This window comes from Scyliorhinus canicula, chromosome 12 (genome assembly GCF_902713615.1).
Source record: "Scyliorhinus canicula chromosome 12, sScyCan1.1, whole genome shotgun sequence".
Taxonomy (NCBI): domain Eukaryota; kingdom Metazoa; phylum Chordata; class Chondrichthyes; order Carcharhiniformes; family Scyliorhinidae; genus Scyliorhinus; species Scyliorhinus canicula.
The window spans coordinates 55,550,323-55,567,951 of NC_052157.1; the positions used below are offsets into that span (position 1 = coordinate 55,550,323).

At 51.9% G+C, this 17,629-nt stretch overlaps 1 protein-coding gene across 1 annotated transcript in view; it reads left to right on the top strand.

The window, feature by feature from the left end:
• Positions 1 to 1,168: 1,168 nt before the first annotated feature.
• The window catches only part of zbtb32 (zinc finger and BTB domain containing 32), an 18,071-nt gene continuing 1,610 nt past the window's right edge, over positions 1,169 to 17,629 (top strand). Inside the window, exons 1-2 of the mRNA XM_038813020.1 lie at positions 1,169 to 2,217; positions 17,243 to 17,337. Of these exons, the coding sequence (XP_038668948.1) occupies positions 1,169 to 2,217; positions 17,243 to 17,337 (1,144 nt within the window). The remainder of the gene's footprint in view (positions 2,218 to 17,242; positions 17,338 to 17,629) is intronic.

Genomic DNA, 17,629 nt, shown 5'->3' on the forward strand with positions numbered 1-17,629 from the left:
TGTGTGTGGAACCCGTACCCCAGTGAGAGTCAGTGTGTGCGGAACCTGTACCCCAGCGAGAGTCAGTATGTGTGGAACCCTTTCCCCAGTGCGAGTCAGTGTGTGTGGGTCCCGTACCCCAGTGAGAGTCAGTGTGTGTGGAACCCGTACCCCAGTGAGAGTCAGCGTGTGTGGAACCCGTACCCCAGTGAGAGTCAGTGTGTGTGGAATCCGTACCCCAGTGAGAGTCAGTGTGTGCGGAACCCATACCCCAGTGAGAGTCAGTATGTGTGGATTCCGTACCCCAGTGAGTTTCAGTGTGTGTGGAACCCGTACCCCAGTGAGAGTCAGTGTGTGTGGAACCCGTACCCCAGTGAGAGTCAGTGTGTGTGGAACCCGTACCTCAGTGAGAGTCAGTGTGTGTGGAACCCGTACCCCAGTGAGAGTCAGTGTGTGTGGAACCTGTACCCCAGTGAGAGTCAGTGTGTGTGGAACCCGTACCCCAGTGAGAGTCAGTGTGGAACCCGTACCCCAGTGAGAGTCAGTGTGGAACCCGTACTCCAGAGAGAGTCAGTCTAAACCCTCCTGCTAGAGGAAACATTCTCTCCACACCCACTCTATCTTGGCCTCTCAGTATCCTGTAAATTTCAAAGGATCCCCCCCACCCCCCCATACTTCTAAACTCCAGTGCTACAGACCCAGAGTTCTCAACCTCTCCTCATATGACAAGTCCTTCATTCCGGATCATTGTTGTGAACCTCCTCTGGTCCCCCTCAAGGCCAGCACCTCCTTCGTGAGATACTGAGGCCAATACTGCTCACAACATTCCAAATTGGATCTGATCAGAGCCTTATACAGCCTCAGCAGTACATCCCTGCTTTTGTATTCTGGCCCTCTCAAAATGAATGCTCACATTGCATTTGCCTTCCTAACTGCCAATTGAACCTGCACGTTAACCTTAAGAACTTGTTCTGAACCAGAACTCCTCAGTACCTTTTTGCTTCAGATTCCCGAAGCCTTTTCCCATTTAGAAAACAGTCTGTGCCTCTGTTCCTCCTACCAAAATGCATAACCTCAGTTACAAGTAATGAATAATTGTCATCAATGTGGTGCTTGCTGTTTAAACAGATGCCTGTCCTGATGTCTGATGCCTTGAAGACTGGACGCCGGAGGAATAGCGCGGAATAAGATGTCTCGAGTTTCATTGCACAACCCCCATCATTCCAACTTGCTCCTGCGGGAAGCGAACAGGATGAGGTTGTCCCAGACGCTGTGCGATGTGGTAATCAGCGTCGGGAGTGAGGAATTCCATGCCCATAGCCTCGTGCTCGCTTGCGTGAGCCGGACATTCGAGACTCTTTTCAGGACTCGCAGCGTCCGCTACACTCTTGACTTCCTGGCGAGTCGGACCTTCGAGCTGATCCTCGAGTATTCCTACACCGACAGCCTGGAGGCGCCAGCTGAGGAGCTGGGGGAATTGCTGCAGGCGGCTGGAATCCTGGCCATGGAAGGGCTGGAGAAGCAAATCCTGGCAGCTACTGCTCGCCCAGAGCTGACGGGAAGGACTGGCGACGAGGATTGGACGTTGGCAAGGAAGTCTGAGGGTGCTCGGGCAGTGATGGACAGAGAGTTGACTAGTGCTTCACCTCGCCGCAGTGCCCCGTCGGAAAGATTTGAAGCGGCGCTCGTGGAGGGAGAGACCCCAAGCGCAATGGAATTGGCAACACAGGACACGGGACCAGAAGATGCCCTGCTGGCCAAGACCGAGTTCCTGGAGGACAAGGCAGCCATGGCATGCGACCCGCCCAAGAAGGACGGGTCTCCGGAAAGCGCTGGAGCATTGAGCCGTGCCGAGAGCTTGCCAACCCGCGGCACCGTAATCACAGCGCCCGGCCGATCGGCGCCCGGTCAACAGCGGGCGGACCCCCTGGCCCCAGACGGGCTGAGATGGCCCAGGTATGAGATGCCGGTCCGGCCCTTCGTGGCTGTGCCGCCCCTGGATCCCAGTCATTTCCGTGCTGTTCCCGCGGTCTTGCCTCACATCTCTCAGGCCCCCATGGCATTCTCCGCCACCGTGGACTTCAGCTCGTACCCGAGGCAGGCACTCCAGGGAGCTACACGGCTGGAGCTACGCGGCCGGCCCGGGCAAGAGGGCAGCAGAACGATACCGGCCTTCAGGGCGCGAGGAATTGGTGGAAATCTGTTGCACATGTCGGAATCCACCACGGCTCCTCAGAGGTGAGAGTCAGCCAATTGTGTAGTGCGATCGGGTGCTGTGAACCAGACTATTAAGCCTCGGTTAGGGGGAGACAAGGGAAGGGAGCCAGGGTTCCTGCTACTGATCACTATCCAGTGATCCCTGGGGAAGAGGGAGAGAGAGGGGAAATCAGTCAGATTTCCTGCCCCTGACCACTATCCAGTGATCCGTGGGGAAGAAGGAGAGAGAGGGGAAATCAGTCAGATTTCCTGCCCCTGACCACTATCCAGTGATCCCTGGGGAAGAGGGAGAGAGAGGGGAAATCAGTCAGATTTCCTGCCCCTGACCACTATCCAGTGATCCCTGGGGAAGAGGGAGAGAGAGGGGAAATCAGTCAGATTTCCTGCCCCCGACCACTATCCAGTGATCCCTGGGTTAGAGAAAGAAAGGAAAAATCAGTCAGGATTCCAGCTCCTGATCACTATGCAGTGATTCCTGGGTTAGAGAGAGGGGAAATCAGCGAGTGTTCCTGCTCCTGTTCACTGTCCAGTGATTCCTGGGTTAGAGAGAGAGGAAATCAGCCAGGGTTCCTGCTCCTGGTCACTGTCCAGTGATTTCTGGGTTAGAGAGAGGGGGAAATCAGCCAGGGTTCCTGCTCCTAGTCACTGTCCAGTGATTCCTGGGTTAGAGAGGGGGGAAATCAGCCAGGGTTCCTGCTCCTGATCACTGTTCAGTGATCCCTAATTTAAAAAAAATATATTTTCATTCAGGACATTTTCCATTTAATAAACAAAATACAAACCTATTTAAACATTGTACACTTCTCATAATAAACAACCGACCCACCATCCTGCAGGTCCCGTTTTATATTTATCAAACAGAACAAACTCCTCTGCCCCATCTCCTTCCGCTGACAGTTACCAACTCTAGAAGAAGGAGTTAAACAATCTCCACCTCGAGTAGAACCCCTCCTCCAACCCCGATGGCAAACTTCATCTTCTCCAAATGCAGAATTTCTGACAGGTTACTCACCCATGCCGTCGCTCTCGGCGGCTCCGATCCTCGTCACCCCAGCAAAATCCTTCTCCGGGCTAAGTGAGAGGCAAAGGCAAATACATCAGCCTCTCATGCCTCTTGAACTCCTGGCTCATCCGATGCCCCAAATGTCACCACCCACGGAATCGATGTCACCCTTATCCCTAAAATCTCCGATATTGTCCTGGAAAAAGACTCCCCAAATCTTGCCAATTTCGGACAGGACCGGCACATTTATGTGTGGTTCGCCGGCACTCTTGAACACAGCCTGAATCTGTCCTCCGCCTCCGGAAAGAACCCACTCGTGCGTGTTTTAGTCATACGCTGGTTTAGCTCAGTGGGCTAGGCAGCTGGTATGCGATGCAGAACAAGGCCAGCAGCGCGGGTTCAATTCCCGTACCAGCCTACCCAAACAGGCACCGGAATGGGGCGACTAGGGGCTTTTCACAGTAACTTAATACTTGTGACAGCAAAAAGTTATTATTATTATAGGCGCTCTCTGCACCACTTTAAATTGAATCAGGCTAAGTCACGCACATGAAGAGGTCGAGTTTATCCTATGTTATGGGAGCGGCGTTTTCAGAACCCCAAAATGTATCATGGAGTTCAACCAACCTCTCCCTTTAATTGAATGTTGCTTTTGAAGCGCACGGCTTGGTCTCCAGGTGTGGTATTACAATTATGGACACGTGGGTTTTTAAACACAAAACAATGTTTATTCCATGAATTCAACTTAACCTTTTTAAATAAACATTGGAGCACTTACCACTCCTTACTTCAAAGATAACCTCGAAAATAATTCAACACTAAATAATCCCTCAAAATGTTCCTTCAAACCTCCAAAAAACTTAACACCTTTAAACAGAAACACATCAGGTTAAAGACATTACTATTATGAGTTTAAATCACCCAAATGATTCAGAGATAGTCTTTTCTGGCAGAGATCACAGCAGATCCAGCTTACTGCAAACACAGACACAACCAAGCTCTTTTTCTTCATGCAGCTCACAGCAAACCAGCCAGGCACTTTTCAGCTGCTCTCTCAAACTGAAACTAAAAGCAGAAGTGAGCTCAACTCAGCTACTCCCACCCCCCTGACATCACTTCAGTAATATGAGCTGCTCCATTTCTTAAAGGTACATTGCTTAAACATCCATTTCTTAAAGGTACTCTCACATGACACCTACGTAAGGCTTCACTCCACACCCCTCCCTCAAACACCCCACCCAACTACTCCTCCCACTTCCTCTTTTTCTCCTCCAATGAGGCCGTCTCCATCAATCTCCCATAGATATCAGAGATCTTACCTTCCCCTGTGTCATCTTCAGAAACAACCTTGTCCAACACTGAAGGGGGCGGCAAGCGAGGAAACGTGACCTACTCTTTCCTCACAAATGCTAGTCTGTAAGTACCGGAACCCATTTCCCCTCAGAAGCTGAAACATTTCCACCAGCTCCTCCAGCCCTGTAAACCTAATCTTCACAAACAAATCCCGAAACCTTTCTATCCCCTCCCGTTCCCAATGTCAAATCCAATCCCGCTGGAATAAATCTATGGTTCCCACATATCGGCGCCCACAGCGACATTCCCTCCACCTTAAAATGTTTCCTAAACTGCTTTCAAACTCTTAATGAGGCTGCAACTACCGGACTTGTGCAGTACCTGGCCAGTGAGAACAGAAGCAGAGCCATCAACAATGCTCTCCGACTCGGCCCTATATATGAAGCTTCCTCCATCCGTCCCCAAACCGACCTTCCCTTCACGACCTATTTCCGAACCATCTCGATATTTGCTGACCAATAATAGTTCAACAAAATCAGCAACGCTAACTCCCCTGACCACTTGTCCCTCTACAAAAAGACTCTCTGAATCCAAGGCAACTTGCCTGCTCACACAAAGGCCAAAACCATCCTATTAACTCTCCCAAAAAAAGGATTTTGGTCGGAAAATAAATAAAATCTTCGGAAGGATTGTCATTTTCACAGTTTGAACCCGTCCTGTCAACGATAGCAGGAGAGCACCCACCTCTTCAGATCAACTTTCACCCTTTCTACCAGGTTAAATTCAACTTGTGCAGCAAATCCCAGCTATGAACCACCCGTATTCTCAAATACCGGAAACTCGTTCTAACCAACCGAAACGGCAACTTCTCCCGGCCCCTGGGAACTCGCGGAAACATTTCACTCTTCCCCACATTGAGCCTGTACCCCCAGAAAAGAGTCAAACTTCCTCAACATCTCCATAATCCTACTCATACTGGAGAGCGGGTCTGTCACATATAACAAGTTGTCTGTGTATAGGGACTCTCGGTGCTCCATACCCCTTCTCTCTATACCCTTCCACTCCGTCGACGACCTTAGCATGATCGCCAACGGCTCAATTGCCAATGCAAAAAGTAGTGGAGAAAGTGGACACCCCTGTCCTCTAACCCTGTGCAAATGAAAATACCCCAAACTTATTGTGTTAGTCCGAACACTAACCCTGGGGGCTTTATACAGCAGCCTAAGCCAGGCGATGAACCCAGGTCCAAATTCGAACCACCCAATACCTCGATCCAGTCGAATGCTTTCTCCACGTCCATGGAGATTATTACCTCCAGTTCCGGGCCCAACGGGAGGGGTGGGGGACATCAGGCAGCACGGTAGCATTGTGGACAGCTCAATCGCTTCACAGCTCCAGGGTCCCAGGTTCGATTCCGGCTTGGGTCACTGTCTGTGTGGAGTCTGCACATCCTCCCCGTGAGTGCGTGGGTTTCCTCCGGATGCTCCGGTTTCCTCCCACAGTCCAAAGATGTGCAGGTTAGGTGGATTGGCCATGATAAATTGCCCTTAGTGTCCAAAATTGCCCTTAGTGTTGGTTGGGGTTACTGGGTTATGGGGATAGGGTGGAGGTGTTAACCTTGGGTACGGTGCTCTTTCCAGGAGCCGGTGCAGACTCGATGGGCCGAATGGCCTCCTTCTGCACTGTAAATTCTATGATTACATTCAATAACCTCCTTATACTGGCCGATAATTGTTGGCCCTTCACAAACCCTGTCTGATCCTCAGCTATCACCCCCGGCAAACAGTCCTCCAAGTGTGTTGCCCAGCACCTTAGCCAGTAACTTGGCATTGGCATTTAATAGTGACGTAGGTCGATAAGACACACACTCAAAGCTTGTGCCAATGTGGGCGGCAGCTCTCCCCGGGCTAACGGGTCAGTGAACATTTCCATTAGATGAGGCCCCAGCTCTATTGCAAATTTTTAATAAAATTCCACTGGGAATCCATCCGGGCATGGAACCAATGCACCTCAACACTTTCTCCAGCCCAAGCGGGGTCTCCAAACACCCCATTCACCTTACCTAGGTCAGAAACCACCCCATCCCCGAGTCCTTTATTTGCCCAATTTCCTTTGAAGCCGCCTGCTGTCTCAGCTGGTGTGCCACAACCTACTGTCCTTCTCCTCATGTTCATAAAACACCCCTGGTGGTTAGTATTGCTGCCTGAAGGCGCCAAGGTCCCAGGTTCGATCCCAGCTCTGGGTCACTGTCCATGTGAAGTTTGCACATTCTCTCCGTGTTTGCGTGGGTTTCGCCCCCACAACCCAAAGATGTGCAGTTTAGGTGGATTGGTTACACTAAGTTGCCCCTTAATTGGAAAAAATTAATTGGGGACTACAAATTTTAAAAAATAATAAAACGCCCCTCGTACCCAACTCAGCTGGCCAACCGCCTTCCTGGTTGAAATCAGTTCAAACTCCACCTGGAGCTTTTCCCTTTCCTTCAACAACTCCTCTGAGGTGGCTGAATACTGCAAATCCACTGCCAAAATGGCCTTCACCAATCTTTGTCTTTCCATCCGCCCCACCTTCTCCCTGGGCACCTTGATCAAAATCAGCTCCTCCCTAATTACCACCTTTAACGCCTCCCAGAATGTGGAAGGAGAAACCTCTTTGTTCTTATTGAATCCCACGTACATTCCTATAGCCGCACCTATCCTCTCACATGCCCCCTTATCCGGCAACAGTGCCACATCTAACCTCCACGGTGATTGCTGGTGCACCCCTTCCCCACACACCGATCCACATAGTCCCGCGAATGGTCAGACATGACAATCACCAAGTATTCCGAGCCTACTACCCCCGGGAGCAGTGCCTTACCCAGAATAAAAAAGTCAACACGGGAGTTAACGCGGTGTACATGCGAGAGAAAAAGAGAACATCTTCTCTCTCGGATGCCCGAACTTCCACGGATCCACACCCTCCATCCGCTCCATGAACAGAAGCAACGTCTTCGCCACCCCCAATATCGTCAGAGAATTGGGGCATGACCAATCCAACCTGGGTCAAGCACACAGGTAAAATCCCCCCCATAATCAACCAATGTATATCTAAATTCGGGAATGCAACACTTTCCTGATGAACTCCATATCATCCCAGTTAGGAGAGTACACATTCGCTAACACCACAGGAACTTCCTCCAAGCTTCCACTCACCATTATGTATCGTTCGCCCAGATCTCCATAGGGCACAATTTTCACCAAAAAGGCCACCCTCTTATTGATGAGCACTGCGGCTCCCCGCGTCTTTGTATCGAGTCCCGAATGGAACACTTGTCCCACCCACCCTTTCCTCAACCTCGTTTGATCCCAAATACTCATGTGAGTCTCCTGCAAGACCACGTTTGCCTTCAAACTCTGTAAATCTTTTAATCGGCCCATTCAATCCCCTCAGGTTCTATGAGACCAGTCAGCTTGGGGGTCTCCAGTCTCCCCACCACCCCCCGATCACCATAACGTGCCCAAATTTCAGGCTCACGCAAAATGGCCACCGCCCTCCATCAAATAACTCCACAAAGAAACCTTCACTGTCAGCAACCCCCTCCCCCCGCCAAAACAAAACCTCGCTATCCCAACCCACGTAGAAAACAAACCACCCTCCCCCTGCTTAAATAACCAGCTGCGACTATCTCCCCCATTTTGCTTCCGTTAACCAGCATTTCTGCTGGCAGGGTGACTCCCCACCTGGGGAAAACCGCAAGTTCTATTTACAAAAAAAAAATACTCCCAGACCCCCAACCCATGCCCACTTTTAATCATGGCCCTAAACCAATCCATCCACACATCTACTCCTCACTCCCCACCCACCATTCCCAACAATTGCTTTAATACATCCAGGACCTGTATCCCACAAGCAAAGTGGCAGATATGACAAAATTACACACGCAGATAAACAGAGAAGTACTAAACTACAAAAACACAATAGCAACACTAAACACACTATCAAAACTCAGCAATGCAGGTAAACCCACACAGAATCTTCAAACGTCACCATGTTCCATTATAACGTTAATCGCCTCCTCTGGCGTATCAAATTAATGTTCTCTACCCCCATGCATGACCCACAGGCGAGCTGGGTACATCATTCCAAATCGCCCCTTGCTCCGAAGAAGAGCAGCCTTGGCCTGATTGAACCCAACCCTTTTTGCCAGCTCTGCTCCCAAGTCTTGGTAGATTCAGACAGTATGGCTTTCCCAGATGCACTAACACATTTCCTACTCCCACCTCAGGATCTTTTCCTTGTCCAGGTTTCTATGGAGCCGGACTGTGATTGCCTGCAGCGGCTCCCCGGCTCTTGGCTTCTTCATCAACGACCAAAAGGCCCGGTCCATTTCAGAAGGGCAGTCAAAGGCCCCCTCCACCACCGACTGCTCGAACATCATTAGGGGCTGTTTAGCACAGGGCTAAATTGCTGGCTTTGTAAGCAGACCAAGGCAGGCCAGCAGCACAGTTCAATTCCCGTGCCAGCCTCCCCGAACAGGCGCCGGAATGTGGCGACTAGGGGCTTTTCACAGTAACTTCATTTGAAGCCTACTCGTGACAATAAGCAATTTTCATTTCATTTTTTTATTTCTTTGCCACATATTAGAATTAGAATTAGAACAGTACAGCACAGAATAGGCCCTTCGGCCCTCGATGTTGTGCCGAGCAATGATCACCCTACTCAAGCCCACGTATACCTATCCCAGTAACCCAACAACCCCCATTAACCTTATTTTTTAGGACACTAAGGGCAATTTAGCCTGGCCAATCCACCTAACCCGCACATCTTTGGACTGTGGGAGGAAACCGGAGCACCCGGAGGAAACCCACGCACACACGGGGAGGATGTGCAGACTCCGCACAGACAGTGACCCAGCCGGAATCGAACCTGGGACCCCGGAGCTGTGAAGCATTTATGCTAACCACCATGCTACCGTGCTGCCCTTGCTAGTCTCAATGCCCTTCGGCAGCCCCACAATCCCAGGTTCTGTCGCCTGGGTGATTCTCCGATTAAAAGATCTTCTCCCAATTAAAGAGTTTGAAGGCAGACCCGGTCTCTTTGTCGGTCATCGATATTGGCCTTCGACTTATTCTGCCTCTCCGACATTATCAACATCTCTGCCTCCAAGGAGGTGATCCGATCCTCGTGGTCAGCAACCATCTCCTCCACCTTCTGGATTGATGCACTCTGCACCTCTAGGCGCTGTTCCACCTTCCCCAGGGCTGCCCGGATTGGCCCTGCCTCTCTCACCAAGGCTTCAGTGACTGCCGGCCTGTTTTTAAAAAATTTGGTCGATAGGAACTCTACCAACTTGTCCATTGAGCACTGAAGGGTCCATGATGCCATGGGTTCCTCCGCCATCTTTCTCCCACCTGCGCCATGCGTGATCTCTGAGCCCAAAGAATGCCCCTTATTCGACATACTCCTGGTCTGATAACTGCAACATCTTAGTTCTTCCACTTCACCACTTTTCCACTTGCACAACACCCCGCAAAACTAACAAAAAGCACCAAAAATCCAGTCCTCAGACAGGAGCCAATTTATGTGCGACCACTCACTCCATGGCCACCACCGTAAGTCCATTGATCCCCTGGGTTATAGAGAGAGGGGAAATCAGCCAGCGTTCCTGCTCCTGATCACTGACCAGTGATCCCTGGGTTAGAGAGTGGGGAAATCAGCCGGGACTCCTGCTCCTGATCACTATCCAGTGATCCCTGGGTTAGAGAGAGGAAATCAGCCAGGGTTCCTGCTCCTGATCACTGTCCAGTGATCCCTGGGTTAGAGAGAGGAAATCAGCCAGGGTTCCTGCTCCTGATCACTATCCAGTGATCCCTGGGTTAGAGAGAGGAAATCAGCCAGGGTTCCTGCTCCTGATCACTGTCCAGTGATTCCCAGGGTTATAGAGAGAGGGGAAATCAGCCAGCGTTCCTGCTCCTGATCACTGACCAGTGATCCCTGGGTTAGAGAGTGGGGAAATCAGCCGGGACTCCTGCTCCTGATCACTATCCAGTGATCCCTGGGTTAGAGAGAGGAAATCAGCCAGGGTTCCTGCTCCTGATCACTGTCCAGTGATTCCCAGGGTTAGAGAGGGGGGAGATCAGCCAGAGGTCTTGTGCCTGATCATTGTCCAGTGATCCCTGGGTTAGAGAGAGGAAATCAGCCAGGGTTCCTGCTCATCGTGATCATTGTTCAGTGATCCCTGCATTAAAGTGAGAGGAGAAATCAGTCAACGTTCTTGTTCCTGGTCACTGTCCAGTGATCCCTGGGTTAGAGAGGGAGAGGGAAAATCAGCCAGGGTTCCTGCTCCTGATCACTGTTCAGTGATCCCTGGGTTAGAGAGAGAGAGAGGGGAAATCAGCTAGGGTTCCTGCTCCTGATCACTGTCCAGTGATCCCTGGGTTAGAGAGAGAGAGGGGAAATCAGCTAGGGTTCCTGCTCCAGATCTCTGTCCAGTGATCCCTGGGTTAGAGAGAGACAGATAAGGGGGGGGGGGGGATCAGCCAGGGTTCCTGCTCCTGATCACTGTCCAGTGATCCCTGGGTTAGAGAGGGAGGGGAAATCAGCCAGCGTTCCTGCTCCTGATCACTGACCAGTGATCCCTGGGTTAGAGAGTGGGGAAATCAGCCGGGACTCCTGCTCCTGATCACTATCCAGTGATCCCTGGGTTAGAGAGAGGAAATCAGCCAGGGCTCCTGCTCCTGATCACTGTCCAGTGATTCCCAGGGTTAGAGAGGGGGGAGATCAGCCAGAGGTCTTGTGCCTGATCATTGTCCAGTGATCCCTGGGTTAGAGAGAGGAAATCAGCCAGGGTTCCTGCTCATCGTGATCATTGTTCAGTGATCCCTGCATTAAAGTGAGAGGAGAAATCAGTCAACGTTCTTGTTCCTGGTCACTGTCCAGTGATCCCTGGGTTAGAGAGGGAGAGGGAAAATCAGCCAGGGTTCCTGCTCCTGATCACTGTTCAGTGATCCCTGGGTTAGAGAGAGAGAGAGGGGAAATCAGCTAGGGTTCCTGCTCCTGATCACTGTCCAGTGATCCCTGGGTTAGAGAGAGAGAGGGGAAATCAGCTAGGGTTCCTGCTCCAGATCTCTGTCCAGTGATCCCTGGGTTAGAGAGAGACAGATAGGGGGGGGGGGGGGGGGGGGGGATCAGCCAGGGTTCCTGCTCCTGATCACTGTCCAGTGATCCCTGGGTTAGAGAGGGAGGGGAAATCAGCCAGGGTTCCTGCTCCTGATCACTGTCCAGTGATCCCTGGGTTAGAGAGGGAAGGGAAATCAGCCAGGGTTCCTGCTCCTGATCACTGTCCAGTGATCCCTGGGTTAGAGAGGGAAGGGAAATCAGCCAGGGTTCCTGCTGCTGGTCACTGTCCATGAACCCTGGGTTAGAGAGGATGGGGAAATCAGCCAGGGTTCCTGCTCCTGATCACTGTCCATGAACCCTGGGTTAGAGAGGGAGAGGGAAAATCAGCCAGGGTTCCTGCTGCTGGTTACTGTCCTGTCTTTATCCTACAGTTTTCTATTTCTGTCTCTCAGCTTGGTTTAGTAATTTAATGGCCCATTTAACCCACATTTTTCCTGTCAGTGATTTGCCTGTCTGCAACACGGGGACAACCACGAGTGATCTGCAGATAAACTAGCCGGAGATTGCAGTAATATCTGGATGTCGCTTTGTTATTTGCAGTGTGTGTCAGTCCCGGAGTGCTGTTTCGGAATGAATTCCTCACCCATTGCAATCTGAGGTTCCTGGTGACGGTGTGTGTGTGCGTCTCTCTCTCTACGGCAGCCACAGCGCGGGGTCAGAGAGAAGGGGAAGGCTCCCGGCTGACACAGGCCCTGCGGGGGCGGATGGTCTCTGAAGGTCGCTGCACTGTGGGGATTCCCGCCGTTGCAGCATTGCCTCAGCTCTCTGCTGGCGTGAATCAATCCCTCCCTCGCATCACAGCACTCAGAGAGTCACTCAGCAACGCCCTTTGAGTGTGCACCCCCTCCCCAGTGTGGGTGGGATTGGGTATCTGTGACCAGGGCAGGTGGGAGGGGTTGATAGGAGCCACAATCTCTTTTCGGGGAAGGTGTGTAAGAGATTCTCATTTCCCCAGCACCAACCACTCAGGATGTCCCAAGGCCTCTCGCACCCACTTCTTCTGAAGTGAGGTCACTGTCACAGCAGCCAATTTGCGCACAGCACGATCCCAGTAACAGGCACCGTGATGATAATGACCCAGATTATCTGTTCCTCTTGGTGATTGTGGCAGAGGGATGAATATTGCCCATAAGACGTAGGGACAGAAGGGGCCCATTCGACTGCTCCCCCATCCAATGAGATGATGACTGATCTCATATAATCCTCAACCACCACTTTCCCACTTCAATCCCGTAACCTTCGATTCCCTCACCGATTAAACATCTGTCTCTCTCAGCCTTGAACATACTTAAGCCTGCTCCGCTCCGAGGGGAACAACCCCAGCTTCTTCCAGTCTCTTCGCAGACTTTGAAATTTGAATTCATCGTGAGGGTCTCTGCTGTAAGCCGCTCCCACCCCCGACAGCCCGCCAAACTCAAAGAACCCAAATGCACGGACCTTTGCCTTTGACAACACGTTTCCAGGAACTATGCTCGCGAGCAGAAACCTCCCTCCGACCCCTTTTCATTCCACTATCTACTCTCTTTCTCCCTCTCTAGTGAGTGTACAGACCACAAATGCCACAGAATGTGCATCTGTGCAATGAGATGTGAATTCTAAGAATTAGGTCCTGCTTCCGAGACTGCAGGCCATGTTCTCTCAATCGAGTCTCAGGGAGGGAGAAAAGGGACAAGTGAACGAGCACTTGTGACCTCTCCATTTTCCACTGATGCTACCCTGGCTAACCTCATCTGAGGAAAATAGACGGTCTGACCTCCTCCAACCCCAACATCCCTCCCGATCTCTGCACCCTCCTCCAGCATCTGCAGTTCACCCTCTCTCAGCAACCTATTCTGGCCCCGACAATCTTCCTCTCTCTTTAACCTTCTCCAGCCTCTACAACCCTCCCTATCTCTGTAACCTCCTACAGACCCAACAGCGCCCCTTATTTCCATAACCACCTCCAGCCACCTACATCCAACCTATCACTGTAACCTCCTCTAGCCTCTACAGCCCCTCCTATCTCTGTCACCTCCTACAACCCTTCCTATCTCTGTAAGCACCTCCAGCCCCTCCATGCCTCCCTTCTGTAACCTTCTCCTGCCTCGACATCCCTCCCTATCTCTGTAACCTCCTCCAGCCCCCACATCCCTCCCTATCTCTGTAACCTCCAGCCCCTACAGCCCTTCCTATCTCTGTAACCTCCTGCAGCCCCGACATCCGTCCCTATATCTATAACCTCCTCCAGCCCCTAGATCCATCCCTATCCCTGTAACCTCCTCCAGCTCCTACATCCGTCCCTATCTCTGTAACCTCTAGCTCCTACATCCCTCCCTATCTCTATAACCTCCTCCAGCCCCTACATCCGTCCCTATCTCTGTAACCTCCTCCAGCTCCTACATCCCTCCCGATCTCTTTAACCTCCTCCAGCCCCTGCATTCATCCCTATCTCTGTAACCTCCTCCAGCCCCTACAGACCTTCCTATCTCTGTAACCTTCTCCTGCCTCGACATCCCTCCCTATCTCTGTAACCTCCAGCCCCTACAGCCCTTCCTATCTCTGTAACCTCCTGCAGCCCCGACATCCGTCCCTATCTCTATAACCTCCTCCAGCCCCTAGATCCATCCCTATCCCTGTAACCTCCTCCAGCTCCTACATCCGTCCCTATCTCTGTAACCTCTAGCTCCTACATCCCTCCCTATCTCTATAACCTCCTCCAGCCCCTACAGACCTTCCTATCTCTGTAACCTTCTCCTGCCTCGACATCCCTCCCTATCTCTGTAACCTCCTCCAGCCCTTACATCCCTCCCTATCCCTGTAACCTCCAGCCCCAACAGTCCTTCCTATATCTGTAACCTCCTGCAGCCCCTACATCCGTCCCTATCTCTGTAACCTCCTCCAGCTCCTACATCCCTCCCTATCTCTATAACCTCCTCCAGCCCCTACATCCATCCCTATCTCTGTAACCTCCTCCAGCTCCTACATCCCTCCCTATCTCTGTAACCTCCTCCAGCCCCTACATCCGTCCCTATCTCTACAACCTCCTCCAGCCCCTACAGACCTTCCTATCTCTGTAACCTTCTCCTGCCTCAACATCCCTCCCTATCTCTGTAACCTCCTCCAGCCCTTACATCCCTCCCTATCCCTGTAACCTCCAGCCCCAACAGCCCTTCCTATCTCTGTAACCTCCTCCAGCTCCTACATCCGTCCCTATCTCTGTAACCTCCTCCAGCTCCTACATCCCTCCCTATCTCTATAACCTCCTCCAGCCCCTACATCCATCCCTATCTCTGTAACCTCCTCCAGCTCCTACATCCCTCCCTATCTCTATAACCTCCTCCAGCCCCTACATCCGTCCCTATCACTGTAACCTCCTCCAGCCCCGACAGACCTTCCGATCTCTGTAACCTTCTCCTGCCTCGACATCCCTCCCTATCTCTGTAACCTCCTCCAGTCTCTACATCCCTCCCTATCTCTGTAACCTCCTCCAGCCCCTACATCCCTCTCTATCTCTGTAACCTCCTCCAGCCCCTACATCCGTCCCTATCTCTACAACCTCCTCCAGACCCTACATCCATCCCTATCCCTGTAACCTCCTCCAGCCCCTACATCCGTCCCTATCTCTGTAACCTCCTCCAGCTCCTACATCCCTCCCTATCTCTGTAACCTCCTCCAGCCCCTACATCCATCCCTATCCCTGTAACCTCCTCCAGCTCCTACATCCGTCCCTATCACTGTAACCTCCTCCAGCCCCTACATCCGTCCCTATCTCTGTAACCTCCTCCAGCTCCTACATCCGTCCCTATCTCTGTAACCTCCTCCAGCTCCTACAGACCTTCCTATCTCTGTAACCTCCTCCAGACCCTACATCCATCCCTATCCCTGTAACCTCCTCCAGCCCCTACATCCGTCCCTATCTCTGTAACCTCCTCCAGCCCCTACATCCATCCCTATCTCTGTAACCTCCTCCAGCCCCTACATCCATCCCTATCTCTGTAACCTCCTCCAGCTCCTACAAAAGTCCATGGGCGAGATTCTCCATTGTGCCGGAAGCACACCCACGAACGCGGGTTTACTGATGGCGTGAGGTGGCCACAATGGGAAATCCCATTGGCAGGAGGTCGGAATGGAGAATCCTGCTTCCAGCAAGGATGCGCCAGCCAGGAAAACAAGGCTGGTGGACTGGAGAATCTCTCTCCGTATCTCCGCAACCTACTCCAACCCTAACAGCCCTCTTTCCTATCTCTTAACCTCCTACAGATGCCTAAATCTCTGCAACCTCCTACAGCCCCTACATCCCTCCCTATCTCTGTAACCTCATCCAGTCTCGACATCCCTCCCTATCTCTGTAACCTCCTACAGCCCCTACATCCCTCCCTATCTCTGTAACCTTCTCCAACCCCTACATCCCTCCCTATCTCTGTAACCTCCTCCAGCTCCTATCCCTCCCTATCTCTGTAACCTCCTCCAGCTCCTACATCTGTCCCTATCTCTGTAACCTCCTACAGCCCCTACATCCCTCCGTATCTCTGTAACCTTCTCCAGCCCCTACATCCATCCCTATCTCTCTAACCTCCTCCAGCTCCTACATCCCTCCCTATCTCTGTAACCTCCTCCAGCTCCTACATCTGTCCCTATCTCTGTAACCTCCTCCAGCCCCTACATCCCTCCCTGTCTCTGTAACCTTCTCCAGCCCCTACATCCCTCCCTATCTCTGTAACCTCCTCCAGCTCCTACATCCCTCCCTATCTCTGTAACCTCCTCCAGCTCCTACATCTGTCCCTATCTCTGTAACCTCCTACAGCCCCTACATCCCTCCCTATCTCTGTAACCTTCTCCAGCCCCTACATCCATCCCTATCTCTCTAACCTCCTCCAGCTCCTACATCCCTCCCTATCTCTGTAACCTCCTACAGCCCCTACATCCCTCCCTATATCTGTAACCTTCTCCAGCCCCCACATCCCTCCCTATCTCTGTAACCTCCTCCAGCTCCTACATCCCTCCCTATCTCTGTAACCTCCTCCAGCTCCTACATCTGTCCCTATCTCTGTAACCTCCTACAGCCCCTACAGCCCTCCCTATCTCCATAACCTCATCCAGTCTCGACATCCCTCCCTATCTCTGTAACTTCCTCCAGCCCCTATATCCGTCCCTATCTCTGTAACCTCCTGCAGCTCCTACATCCCTCCCTATCTCCATAACCTCATCCAGTCCCGACAGCCCTCCCAATCTCTGTTATCTCCTCCGGCCAAGACAGTCCTTCTTAGCTGTGATAACTGGGAGAGAATAACAGACTGGAATCTAGTTGAAGAGTTTCTGTTTTTTTATATATAGACCCTACCCGGAGTGAGTTACAGACTGGACTCTAATCAAGTGTTTCAGGATGGTCCATATAAAGAATAACAGATACCTGGGAGTGAGTTACATATTGGAATCTAATCAAGTGTTTTGGGATGGTTTATATAAAGAATAACAGGTACCCGGGAGTGAGTTACAGACTGGAATCTAATCGAGGGTGTCAGATTGGTTTATATAACAGATACGCGGGAGTGATTCACACTTTTAAACTGTTTTGTGCTCCTTCTCTAAATCCCTATTATTTTCTGCCAGGATGACTGAGACGGTAAATTCGTTTCTCTGCAAGTTGTGTGGGAAAAGATTTTCTGACAGCCGACATCTTGAATTGCACCTCCTGGCACACGCAGGTAATGGAGATGTGTTGTGAGGCAGGGAAAGTGGGCAAAGGGAGCTGGGCAGGGTGTGCTGGGCAGTGGGAGCTGGCAGGGGGAGTGGGGCAGTGGGAGCTGGGCAGGGGGAGCTGGCGGGGGAGGGAGGCAGGGGGAGTGGGGCAGGGGAGCTGGGCAGTGGGAGCTTGGCAGGGCGAGCTGGGCAGGGGGAGCTGGCAGGGGGAGCGGGGCAGGGGGAGCTGGCAGGGGGAGCGGGGCAGTGGGAGCTGGGCAGTGGGAGCTGGCAGGGGGAGCTGGGCAGGGGGAGCGG